Source organism: Trifolium pratense, linkage group LG5 (genome assembly GCF_020283565.1).
Source record: "Trifolium pratense cultivar HEN17-A07 linkage group LG5, ARS_RC_1.1, whole genome shotgun sequence".
NCBI classification, from domain to species: Eukaryota; Viridiplantae; Streptophyta; class Magnoliopsida; order Fabales; family Fabaceae; genus Trifolium; species Trifolium pratense.
This window is the reverse complement of record NC_060063.1, coordinates 16,858,155-16,871,221: the sequence shown is the minus strand read 5'-3', so window position 1 is coordinate 16,871,221 and position 13,067 is coordinate 16,858,155. Positions and strand designations below refer to the sequence as shown.

General features: G+C 30.8%; 1 protein-coding gene and 1 non-coding gene across 2 annotated transcripts; one reads left to right on the top strand and one right to left on the bottom strand.

Moving 5' to 3' along the window:
• Positions 1 to 7,018: 7,018 nt before the first annotated feature.
• On the top strand, positions 7,019 to 12,511 carry LOC123885463 (protein SMAX1-LIKE 4-like). The gene is made up of 3 exons (XM_045934748.1): positions 7,019 to 8,487; positions 10,141 to 10,345; positions 10,810 to 12,511. Exons 1-3 carry the CDS (start codon positions 7,286 to 7,288, stop codon positions 12,370 to 12,372), a joined length of 2,970 nt encoding a protein of 989 aa, XP_045790704.1. The 5' UTR covers positions 7,019 to 7,285; the 3' UTR covers positions 12,373 to 12,511.
• Positions 9,942 to 10,015, bottom strand: TRNAI-AAU. Its single transcript has one exon. It is a non-coding gene; the product is annotated as a tRNA-Ile (tRNA).
• Positions 12,512 to 13,067: the final 556 nt, after the last annotated feature.

Here is a 13,067-nt window from a genome sequence, read left to right as displayed (position 1 = left end):
TATTTGAATTATATATAGTTATTTTCACAATTGGATCTTTTAAGTTACTTAATACATGAAGGCCACTAGATTTTCCAATAAAGTGTAAAAAAAATAAAAAACTTAATTTTTTTTTGAAAACTTTGTATCCGGTTCTAGGACTGACTAATCCAAGGGGACCAATCTCACCGTTCACTTGTGGGGGCCATTTAAAATCAGAATTTTTTGCTCTATATGAACTTAGCCCAACATCACTAGATCAATCCAAGTGGATTAAAAAAATAAATTAATTATAGTACTATGATCATGATTCACGATTTATCTTTTATCCAAACTTCGTTTCGATCATTTCTCTTTTTTTTTATTGTTTTGTTTTTTTAAAGCCATGGATGTTAATTAGTCCTTATGTTACCTAACTTTAGAAGATTAGAAGAACTATTATCCGATGTACAATAGGTTTATCAACCCACAATACGTTACCTAACTTTATTGTTTTTTTAGTACTTTTGATTCTTGTGTGATCATTTTGTCCAGTTCACTTCTTCGGCACGAGTTTCTCGAGTACGACGGTCTTTCCTGCAACTTATTTGGCTTGCTTGTGTTTGGGTTATGTAGACGGAGAGAAATCATATATTATTCAGCGGCTCAACAAGTACTCTTCATCAATTGTTGGATAAGATCAAACTGTTTTTCTATAGGTGGTTGAAGACGACGAGTGTGACTTTAGTCTCAAACTACCATAGCTGGTGGTCTAATCATTTACTTTGTTTGAGCCTTGTATGATTTGTTTATGGTTTTTTTCCTTGACTCTTTGTAAATATTTGTAGTCGATCTCGATACACCTTGTGTCCGGGGAGACTGTTTTATTAATATATATATATATATATATATATATATATATATATATATATATATATATATATATATATATATATATATATATATATATATATATATATATATCATTTTGGCTTGTTAAAAAAAAAATGTTTATCACCCCACAATTCATTATCCAATCTAATATGTTTATCACCCACATTATCACAATATTTATAAATGGCAAAAGTTATGGTGCATAAGGCATTTTCTTATGCACGGTGCATAAGGCTTTCACAACCATTAGATATGGTTTACATGTGTTATAATCTTAACGGTGGTAGTGGCATTATACTTGTTGTCATATTCAAATTTAAATAGATGCTTTGACCTCTTTTTACGAGTGATTCGATTGCCGATTTTTGAAACTAACATAAGGTATCTCTCTAAAATCGAACGACGGTCAAAACGGTATAAGGTTCATCGTCTCCCGTTGAGAAACAAGAGAGAACGAACCGGGTCGCGTGACTCGCGAATTGCAGAAACGGGTGAAGGTGGAGATGAACAGTGCGCGTCATCCACGCCCAGTCGCAGCTGCGGCGCGTGGGGGCGCGTGAGGGTCCCTATTAAATCCGTTTTTAAAATTTATTTTATAGAAAAATAATACATAATTTTCTTGAAATTTGGGTGTCTCCTTGAGAATTTTTGGACACCTGTAACTATTTTTAATTATTTAAATGAGGAAGAAATGTTATTAAAAATATTAATATTTCTTGAAAAATTCGCAGAATTTTATACAAAATTATTTGAATATTTTGAGACCCTTTGAGGCCAGTCACTCTCTCTGGTTGTATGTTTTCCTCGAGAATATGAATTTTCGTTACACTTTCCTACTTAAGTTGTTTTAAAATTATAAGTGTGGTGTATGTACCCAAAAAAAAAATATTATAAGTGTGGTGTTGTGAAAAAAATAAATTATAAGTGTGGTCTTTTGGTTTCACATAGAAGATTATCAAAACCATTAAACCACACTTATGGTTCTAGTAATAATCATTATTTAAAACCATTTAACAATAATAATTTCATTGTTCTTTTTATTTTATTAGAAATTAGAAACTATTACACAATAATTTTGGTTTCACATACAAGAATATCAAAACAATTAAACCACATTTATGGTTTCAGTAATAATCATTATTTAAAACTATTTAAGAATAATAATTTCATTGTTCTTTTATTTTATTAAAAACCATTACACAATTATTTTGGTTTCACATACAATACTATCAAAACCATTAAACTACAATTATTTTGGTTTCAAAGTGATTTTGAAAAAGCTAGACAAATACAATTATTCTGGAAACCATTATGCTGGTTAAATGGTTTCAGTGAGTTAAACAGTGAAACCATTTGTATAGTAAAACGGTTTTATCTATTTACTGAAACCAATATTGTGTTTTTATGGTTTTAAAAATCCTGAAAATCATTATGCTGGTTAAAAGGTTTCAGATAGTTATACGCTGAAACCATTTGTATTGTAGGTTTTTCACTAAATGGTTTAATGATTTTAAATACTGATTATTACTGAAACCATAAATATGGTTTAATAGTTTTGGTAGTTTTCTATGTGAAACCAAAATAATTGTCTAATGGTTTTGTAATAAAACAAAAAACCAATGGTTTCGTCTAATGATTTATGTTAATTGTAATAAACTAAACCATAATTACATTACATATGTTGTAGTATATAATTTTAAATTAAAATATGACTATATAATCATCCAACACAATTAATTGAAAATAGATTCTTATAATATGTACTTCAAAGGAACAAAAGTTATTATTTAATTGGAAATGGGGGGCGCGTTAGAAATTTGAGGGATGCGCTAGAAATCTGGAGGAGGAAAAAAAAACTGGGGGGAGCGCTAGAAATCTGGGGGAGGAAAAAAACTGGGGGCTCGTAAGATTAGTCACCTAAGGAGATTGTCTTTGAATTGTAAGGGTTGAGTACCCCTTATACTCCTTATAATTCAAATTTCACTTATCAAAAAAAAAAAACCTGCAAAATTATCCGAGGTGCATAGATTTTTCAACTCTTAAGTTCACAAACTTTTTATTTGCAAGAGAGGGCATCGCTTCAGTTTATAAATATAACATATTGAACATTAATTGTTTCTCCTCTAAACTTCTATTCTAGTTGTTGCCTCGGTAATGTACGCTTGAGAGTATGCTCCTCTTTACTCTTTAGGTCTCGTGTTTGAATTTTACTAGTCTTATACTTCTTGTATGTATTGTAGTAGTAATTGGGATTTTGCTAGTGGATCGTGGAATTGATCACTTAGATTAGTCACCCTCATATCAAGTTTAAAAAAAAAACTGATAAAGATCGACAATATTTTTTTATAAATTGATAAAATGACAAGCCATTGAAAATTCACGCACATAAAATAGAGGGGCTGAAGTTCGAACTCCGATTATAACATTCGATCTAACAATTTTAGTAATTTTTATCCGTTGAGCTAAAATTTGTGAATAAATCAACAATAACTATACATGTATATAATGTACACTTTTTTTAACCGGCCAATGTCTAGAGTTGATGTCAAAGACCTCAAACACATTCTATATATAGTATGGGTGCTAGTGTGCTACAGTAAATTTAAAATAGTGAGGATAAAGTAAATTTTACCTCTTAAATCCCAAAAGAAAATTGAATTGAAAAAGAAAAAAAAGAAAGCTATATATATAATTAAAAAAAAGAGGAAGGATCCGTTGACTCCAGGAGTAAGTCTCCGTTGATTTACTCCGCTTAATAACTCGATATCGGCATTATATTTTTTCAATTCAACCGTTGAATTCAAAGATCTCATTGAGTAGATCAACTCCACAAATATTCATTAAAATTCAAAAAATATAGTTATATATTCAGACGATTGAAATTCAACGATTTTTTTAAAAGTTTGTCGTACGGTCAATTGAAGTTATCAGAAAAAGTATCTAACTTGCAAAAATGTCGAAATTGCTATACAAAAAAAAACTTATTATATTTAAATAATTGCATAAAATTTTGTAATATTATATTATTTTATCAAAAAATATAATGCCGATATCGAGTTATGAAGCAGAGTAAGTCAATGGAGACTTACTCCTGAAATCAACCGATCTCTCCTCTTAAAAAAATATATTATATATTTGTAAACTAGGTAACTAATGTTTGAAGGGGGTAAAGTAAAAAACATGATAAGAAAGTAGTAGCTAGTCAAAAAGTTAAAACACTGAAAGTTAATAATTAATGTCTTAGAAAAATGTTTTCTGGCTACGAAGAAAAAAACAAATGAAGCAACAGTTTTGTATAAATGAAATGGGAACACAAAAGAATATATATGGATTAATATTAACAGTATATATCAGTTGTGTTTCCTTTATTTGGCAACACAAAAGGTTTTTAAAATATAAGAGATTAATAGAAAAAGTGATTATAAGAAAGAGAGAGAGAGGAAAAAGAGCCAATAATGCTATGAAGGATAGGAGACAGAGTGTTGCTTTTTGGGTACTTGGGGAATAAAATGCTGTCTCTCTACGAGGATTGGCGTGGAGAGAGATAGTGAGAGAACTCTTTGACAATACAAACAAGCTAGTACTATTGTTTTGTTGATGTATACATAGTCCTATTTAACTTAAAATAAGTATTTAAAAAATTAAAATATATTAATATTAATACTTAACTAATAACCTTTAATAATCAATTCCTTCTTATAAGTTCGCGAGTGTTTTATTTTCATCTTTGTATCTTTTTTTGTTTAAAAACAGTCCATGAAGATCAATTTATTTTGGTTTTTGTCCTTAACGTCAAAGTCTATTAAAAAAACGCATATGTGGCAAACAAATGTTGACGTGGCAAGCTAGGATGATGTGTCAAAGATGATGTTCAGTCATCCACTTAGAGGGATATCAAATCCAAAAATGAAATTACAGAAAAAACGTAATTGAACCCAAAAACTTATTTTACACTTTGTTTCTCTAAACACAGAAATTGATTTATATTTCTCTAAACCCAAAAATTTGTGTTGTAAATACTAAAATGATTTTTTTTTTTTCATTCCTCCTTTCTATAGAAGCTTAAACCAAAACCCTAAAAACATAACAAAATCTAAAATAGGGAAAACATAACTTATTCTTAGCTAGATCTTTTCTAATTTCAACATGAGCAGTAGCAGATGACCACCAAGTATAATCTGTTAGTGAGATAATTATTGAAGAGTATTTTTTAAATGTTACCATTAAAGTGAAGTTTAGTTACAATTTACTTATACCTAAGTGTATTAAACATGATTTATTTTTGTTAATATTTAAGGATAAAAAGGTAAATACCCGTCCTATTTGTTTTGTTGCTTTTTGCTTTGATCACACACACAAACACTGTTTTCTCCTTTTGTACCTTTCTTTGAATCTCTGTTGTGTTTGTCTGCCTATTCAAAGAATGATATGTAAGGTGGGAGGGAAGCTTTGTTAAAATTTTGAATTGTGGGGTCCACCATTGTTTTATTCTCTAACCATCTGCAGTCACAAAAATTACAACATATATCCATTGCATAAATTAAGAAACATAATTATCTCATCTACTTAGAATCAAATAGTTTTTTTTTTTCTTTGTTAGTATTGAGATTGAGAATAATGATCAACATGCATGTATTTTTTTTATAAACCTTATGGTTTAATGAGAACGATTTCCGGTAATTCAAAATTCGGCCGCGAGATAAGTAAAATCTGATTAAGAATTATTCCTACCAGAAATCTAATCTAATGAAATTTTACAAAAATGTGCATTAATTACTTAGCCCAATTTATTTTTATTTTTAATATAATTAAGGTCCATTAATTAGCCCAATTTTTTTGTTATTAATATAATTAAGGTCCCTTAATTAGCCCAATTTTTTTTTGTTATGAAAAAATAACATTCCCATATTAAAAATAAATAAATAAATTTTATTAGATTAGACACCAAAGAATACATCATTGTACAATTCACATATTTAGATCGGTAGTAGTATGACCTACCTTTTCATAAAAAAAAAAAGTTAGTATGAAATGAACTATTGTCTCTATAGACATAAACATTTTTTTTTTTATAAGCAAAGATTGAATTATAAGAAGTACAAGGGGTACCTAACCCTTACAATTCTTATAGCAACCATTACATGCTAATAATGCAATTTAAAGGATCCTTACACCAATCTGAAAAACACAAGAAGACTTACTAGCTATTTTACCTATAAACCAAAACCATGAAATATAAATAATCTTGTCTTCTAAGGCTTTCCAATTAATAGTTTCTCCTCTAAAAACCACATTATTACGCGCACGCCATATACACCAAGTGGTGGCCAACCAAATAACGTGACGAGCTTTTACATATTTCTTATTTTTCAATAAAGCTCCAAAAGAGGAAAAATGTTTCCACCCGTCATCAAAAGAGATGAAATCCACATTCATCCATTTAAAAATCCGCTTCCACAACTTTTGAGAAAAAGAGCAATTAAAGAGCACATGAGATAATTCCTCTTGTTCTTCAAAACAAAAAATGCAACATAGCTCATGCGGATTAACAAGGATAGATTTTCTTGCCAAGGCCATTCGAGTTGGAAGTCTTGATAATAATAACCTCCATCCAAAAATGCTTACTTTGGATGGAACATCATTTAACCATAATTGTTGTAAAGCTTTCACTACATTTTCATCAATAGCCACAACAACTTCGCGAGAGTGAAGGAACTCGTAAGTCGAATTCACCGAAAAAATACCTGATTGAGTAAGCCCCCATCGTCTGTTATCTGCGTCATTGCTCACATTAGTCCTGAACCACGCATCATTCTCAATACCCCCAATCTTCATAATATCACGCCACCACAAAGATTGACCTTTGACATTGCTAAGATTAGAGTGCAAAAAATTATCAGTCAAGCTCCCATATCTATGCTCTAATAGTTTGGTCCATAAGGTATTATGTTCACACAAACCTCTCCACTTCCATTTACAAAGCTTAATTAGAGAGAGTAAGAGTAATGAAAGTGGAAATAAAAAGTTAAGAAAAAGCTAACTTCTTTAAACTAAAACCAAAAGAGAATTAAGCAAAAAGTAAAAGGTAAAATAAAAATAAAAAATAAAAATAAAAAATATAATGACCTACAAAGAAGTATAAAGAAGAGGTTTGAGTCCTAGTCTTGTATTTATAAATCATAACTTCATTTCACTTCCTTTCTCTCCCAAAAAAACTCTTCTCATTCTCTCTTCACTCTTTCAAACCCTTTTCTTCTTTCAAACACCAACCAACATAGTAGTTTCAAACTTCACCTTAGGAAAAAAAAAACACAAGGGGGTGTGGTGGTGGAGAGAGGTAAAAAAGCATAAGAGAACAAAAAAAAAGTGTTGTAGTAAAAAAAAAACAAGTTTGAAAAGGGGGGTGGAGTGGGGGTGGGGATAGTAAATTGTGATGCGCTCAGGAATTTATACATTACAAGAGACACTAACAGCCGAGTCTGCTTCAATCTTGAAGCATTCTTTGAGCTTAGCACGTAGAAGAAATCATGCACAAATCACACCTCTTCATGTTGCTACAACTTTGTTGAGTTTAAATGCTTCTTCTCTTAAAAAAGCATGTCTTAAATCTCAACAACAAAATCAATATCCTCTTCAATGTAGAGCTCTTGAACTTTGTTTCAATGTTGCTCTTAATAGACTTCCAACTACTATCATCCAACACCAACAACATGTTTTTGTTCCTTCGCTTTCGAATGCGCTTATTGCTGCTCTTAAAAGAGCTCAAGCTCATCAAAGAAGGGGGTGTATTGAGCAAAATCAGCAACAAAATCAACAACCACTTTTAAGTGTAAAAGTTGAACTTGATCAGCTTATTTTGTCCATTCTTGATGACCCTTCTGTTAGTAGAGTTATGAGAGAAGCTGGTTTTTCAAGTACTTCTGTTAAAAACAACTTAGAACATGAAAATCATCACTCTTCAACTTTCACAAATCATAATAATAGCCATTTTCTGAGTTCTTATGGTTATGGTAATTATGGTTATGGTTCTGTTTTGTTTTCTAAACCAACACAAGTGTATAATCATTTTCCTTTACAATCTTGTAAAGAAGATGTTAAGCTTGTTTTTGATGTTCTTATGAGGAAGAAGAAGAGAAACATTGTGATAGTTAGTGATACAGTTTCATTAACTGAAGGACTAGTTAATGAGTTAATGGAAAAATTTGAAAGAGATGAAGTTCCTAATGAGTTAAAAAAAACTCATTTTGTTAAGTTTAATCTTGGTTCTGTTTCTATCAAGTATATGAAAAAGGAAGAAGTTGAAATGAATGTTATAAGAGTGTTGAAAAGGAAGATTAGTGATTATGTTGCATTAGGTGTTGGAGCTGTTTTTTATGTTGGTGATTTGAAGTGGATTAATGATGATTATGGTGATGAAAGTTGTTATAATCATGTTGATTATTTGGTTGATGAGATTGGAAAGTTGTTTTGTGGTGAAGAGATTAATAATGGTAAGATTTGGCTTGTTGCAACAGCTAGTTATCAAAGTTATATGAGGTGTCAAATGAGGGTACCAAGTTTTGAGAATCTATGGTGTCTTCAAGCTGTTCCTGTTCCATCATCTGGTGGACTTGGTTTAAGTCTTCATTCTTCAAGGTAATTGTTAATTACTTCTTCTCTTATTAGCTTAATCATCTTTTGAAGCATGTGAGTCCTTAGCAATCTAGTTTATGCATGTATCAAAATTACAAACACGTCTTTTGTTAGTCGGTATGATCTCGGTGTAAGTCTTTTGTTCGTTAGTTTGATTATGATATCTTTCGTTAGTTAGTTTGATTTATGAAATTACTAACACAAAATATACGTGAGGATATTTTTATAATTTTGATATATTTAAGTACTATATTAACGTACAATATTTTATATCATTTGGTCATGAGAATATTTAAAGTTATACTAAGACTATGTTTGAATTAGCTTCATTTTTCTTTCACCGTGTATGTGTGATTTTACTGAGGCGAAGTTGTCATGATTTCCAGAAGTTACAAAACGGAGCTTGGTGTTGTCATGGTTTTCACAAACATGTCTCACATCCAAACATACGCCAAAAGATTCTTTATAATTTCGAAACATTAAAGAGAATCCATATCATGTGCAGTCACACACTTCTGACTATCCGATTTTGATCAGACGGTTTAAAATATACCTTTATCATATACCGTTCGATCAAGGTCGAATATTCAAAAACGCGTGACTGAACAAGATCCAAGTCCAATTAAAGATCATAAAATGACTAGTTACTCAATCATCTTGGTTATTAAGTTCAATTAACTAATTACTTTCTTGTTAAAAAAAAATAAATTAACTAATTACTTTATGATTATTTCCAAAATATGCAAACAAACAAAACAAGTAGATGAAAAGAAAAAATATGAAGATAAAAAAGTTAATGAAGCATGATAGTTGTTTCTTTATGTGAAAGGTTAATTTGTTTTGCAATATGTTGCTAAGTATGTACGGTAATCTGAAGAATGGCAGAAGGCACTGTGAAAAGCAAAGTTGGGTTGGTAAGGTAAGGTTAGACGTGAAGCAGTGCCTTTCTGCTTCACTTTGTTTTGTCAGTATATTAACAAAACCTCTTTAGACATTACGGATTCACATGATGTTTTGTACAAGGTACTATACTTTACCAAAAGCAAAATCATAAAGTAGAAACATGCATCTATTTATACTATATTTTTACAAATATTTTTGGTTCTATTTCCAATGTTTCATTTAGTTTCTCAAATATTCCCATTTTAAATGACTTGTTTGTTCATTTCACATACTTTAAGAAAGATGCATAAATAAAGAAGATAAAGTTGTATAATTACTAAATTATCCTTACCTTTTTCATTACTAGTAGTAATGATTAAATTGGTTAAGGATGTCACACATAAACAGGGCTCACATAAAGGGTAAAATTGAAAAAAAAATGACTTTGGAAATTGTATAGGTCATTTATTTCGGGACAAATCAAAGTCAAAAAAAGGTCATTACACATTACAAATTCACGTATTTGGTATCGACATGTGACACACGTGTTTTTTTTAATCAAAAATATTAATCATTGGCCCATGCAGGTCTCAAACCTGCGACCTTCGCGTTATTAGCACAACGCTCTAACCAACTGAGCTAATGGGCCACACATGCGTCTATATTACATTTTATTATTATTAGTTTTAACGTATCGGTGTCATTGTCGTGTTGAGTGTCAGGGTGGTACTTTATTATGTTGGATCTAATTGAAGTTTGTTACTAAATTTGCAGTGTGATTGATTCAAAAATGAGCATCTCTCAAAACCCTTCTATGTTGGAATCAAAGCTCTTTAGTAACAAGGAGGAACATGATAAGCTTAATTGTTGTGAAGAATGTGCCACCAATTATGAAAAAGAAGCTCAATTGATCAAACCAAGTCACAAGAATCTTTTGCCTTCATGGCTTCAGTCTCATAGCACAGAAGCTCATCAGAAGGTAGCAAAATTTTAGCTTGTTTCCCATCTTGTACAAGAAAGTAGATTTGTCTCATAAAAAACAAGACTTAATTATCATGACATAATTTCTATTGTCACATGGATCCATATTCTATGCATTAAAATATCCACGCAGTAATTAATTTCGGTCATTGATTTAAAATCGGTCAGTTCACGTTGAATCATCTACTCGACTGGTCTAGATCAATTAATGTGTCGCACATTTTATGCTACGATATAAACACACATTTCTTTGTATACGAATTCTGCCCAATTGAGAAGCCACACAATTATCATAGTCTATAGTTCTTAGTCATTAGATCAAAATCAGATGAATGTTTATCATACACGAAACCATCCAATTTAGGTCTATTCATGCCATGTCATATTTTAAGCGTACCAAATTAAAATTCAATTTGTTACTAGTAGTGGCTTATGAACAATTCAATGTTTTTTTTTTTTCAGGATGAGTTAACCCAATTGAAGAAAAAGTGGAACAGATTGTGCCAATGTATCCACCAAAATAAACAACCTCAAAACCAATGGAACAACCTTTATAATTCAAATGCAAAGATCTACCCTTATAATTCATCATATCCTTATTGGCCAAACCAAGTTACTAGTATCTTGCAAGACTCATCAAGTTCAATATCTTTTGCTGATTCTATAACCAAACCAGCTTATAGCTCAAACACTATACCCCGATTCCGGCGCCAACAATCATCCACCATTGAGTTCAATTTCAATGATGAAAAAACACAAAAAAACCAAACAACAACAAATGTGGATTCTCTTAATGATGTTGTAAAGACAACTCTTGCTCTTGGATATTCAACATTCAATGATTTAGATCAAAAAAAGGTTGAAAATTTAACAATGCAAAGAGAACATATTTGTAAAGTGTTGCAAGAGAATGTTCCATGGCAATATGAAACAGTTTGTTCAATAGCAGAAGCTTTGGTTGATTCATCAAAATCATCAAAGGAAAGTGCAACTTGGTTGTTTTTGCAAGGGAATGATACTGTTGGGAAAAAAAGATTGGCACTTGCAATTGCAGAATCAGTTTTTGGATCAGTTGATGTGTTACTTCACTTGGATATGATGAAGAGGGAAAATTCAGAAACACCCTTTTCTGAAATGGTTATTGGTCCATTGAAAAACAATGAAAAGTTTGTTTTTTTGGTTGAAAATGTTGATTTTGGCGATACCCTTTTAAGGAAAATGCTTGAAGATGAATTTGGGGTTGCAAAGATTGGAATTTTAGGCCAAAAAATATTCATATTGACCAATGGAGGCAATATGGTCAATGAAGATCAGAAGAAGGATTCAGTGATGAAGTTGGTTTTGAAGATTAGTGAAAGTGAAAATAAATCAACTTTGGTGTTGTCATCATCATCAAAATCACCTTGTTTAGGTAATAAAAGAAGGGCTGAATTTGAATTTTTTAGCAAGATGAAAAATCCTAGGATTGAAGAAAATGAAGGGAAGAAAAAGAGAGAATTTTCATTTTCAAGACAATTAAGCTTGAATAACACTCTTGACTTGAACATGAAAGTTGATGAAGAAGAAAATGATGAAGATGATGAGGGACAAAATAGTCCAATTTCAAGTGATTTGACAAGAGAAATAGTAGGAGAGCATTTGATTTCAAATGGGTCATTTGACTCAATTGAGAATTTGTTTGAGTTGAGTCAAAGTCAAGCTAAGAAGAAGGAAATGACAAAGATGTTTATGTCAAGGGTAAAAGAGTCATTTGAGGAGGTTTTTGGGAAAGTAAAATTTAGTGTACAAGATAAGGTGATAGAGGAAATTGGTGTTGGGGGGATTGGTTCTTTTACTAACAACATGTTTGAGAAATGGCTAAAAGACATTTTTCAAACAAGTTTAGAGAGGGTTAATGGTGGGGGTAAAAATGGTATAGTTTTTACACTTTGTGGGGGTGGTAAAGAGGATAGAAAATGGGATAGTGGGTTTATGGGTTCATGTTTGCCTAAAAATATCCAAATTGTTAACTACTTAATGGATTGATCATATCACTAACTTTGGTTAGTAGAGTTGGGGTTGTAAGGTGTAAAATGGAAGTAATAGGTACTTTTGTGTAATTGCTAATTTTCATTATAGAATGTGTTTGTTTTTCTTGTGCTTATTAATCCTTTTTTGTTAATGATTTCTTGCCATTCCTATTATGCAATTCTTTTTTTGTGCATTCTTTATAATCAAGAACAAGAACTTCATCTTGTTATGACATTGATGATTTGTTTTTAATTAGTAGGAATTGAAACCGATATCTCAGAGTTTACAACACTCATACACACTCCGCACAGACCGATAAAGTATAATAACGCATAGTATGATGTTAAAGATGATGCTTGCATGTATGTATGCAAGTACTTAGTCATTGTGAAATATTTTTTTCAATGATTCAACTTAAAAACTCGTTGGATTAAAATTAAATTTTACCCAAAAAAATATAATAGAGTGACATTATTGGGAAATATCTTTGACTCATTTTTAATGGACTATAAATTCATTGAAGCACCATTCAAAGAAGGTTCATTGCAATATATAAGAAAAAATCATCTTTTTAGGTTCATTGCATATTCGATATATCTGGTCTATATTATAGGTCAGATACATTAATTATGCAATGAACCTAAAAATGTGATTTTTGTTTATATATTATCATGGAGGGAGTATTTAGAAAGCATTATATATACTCAATA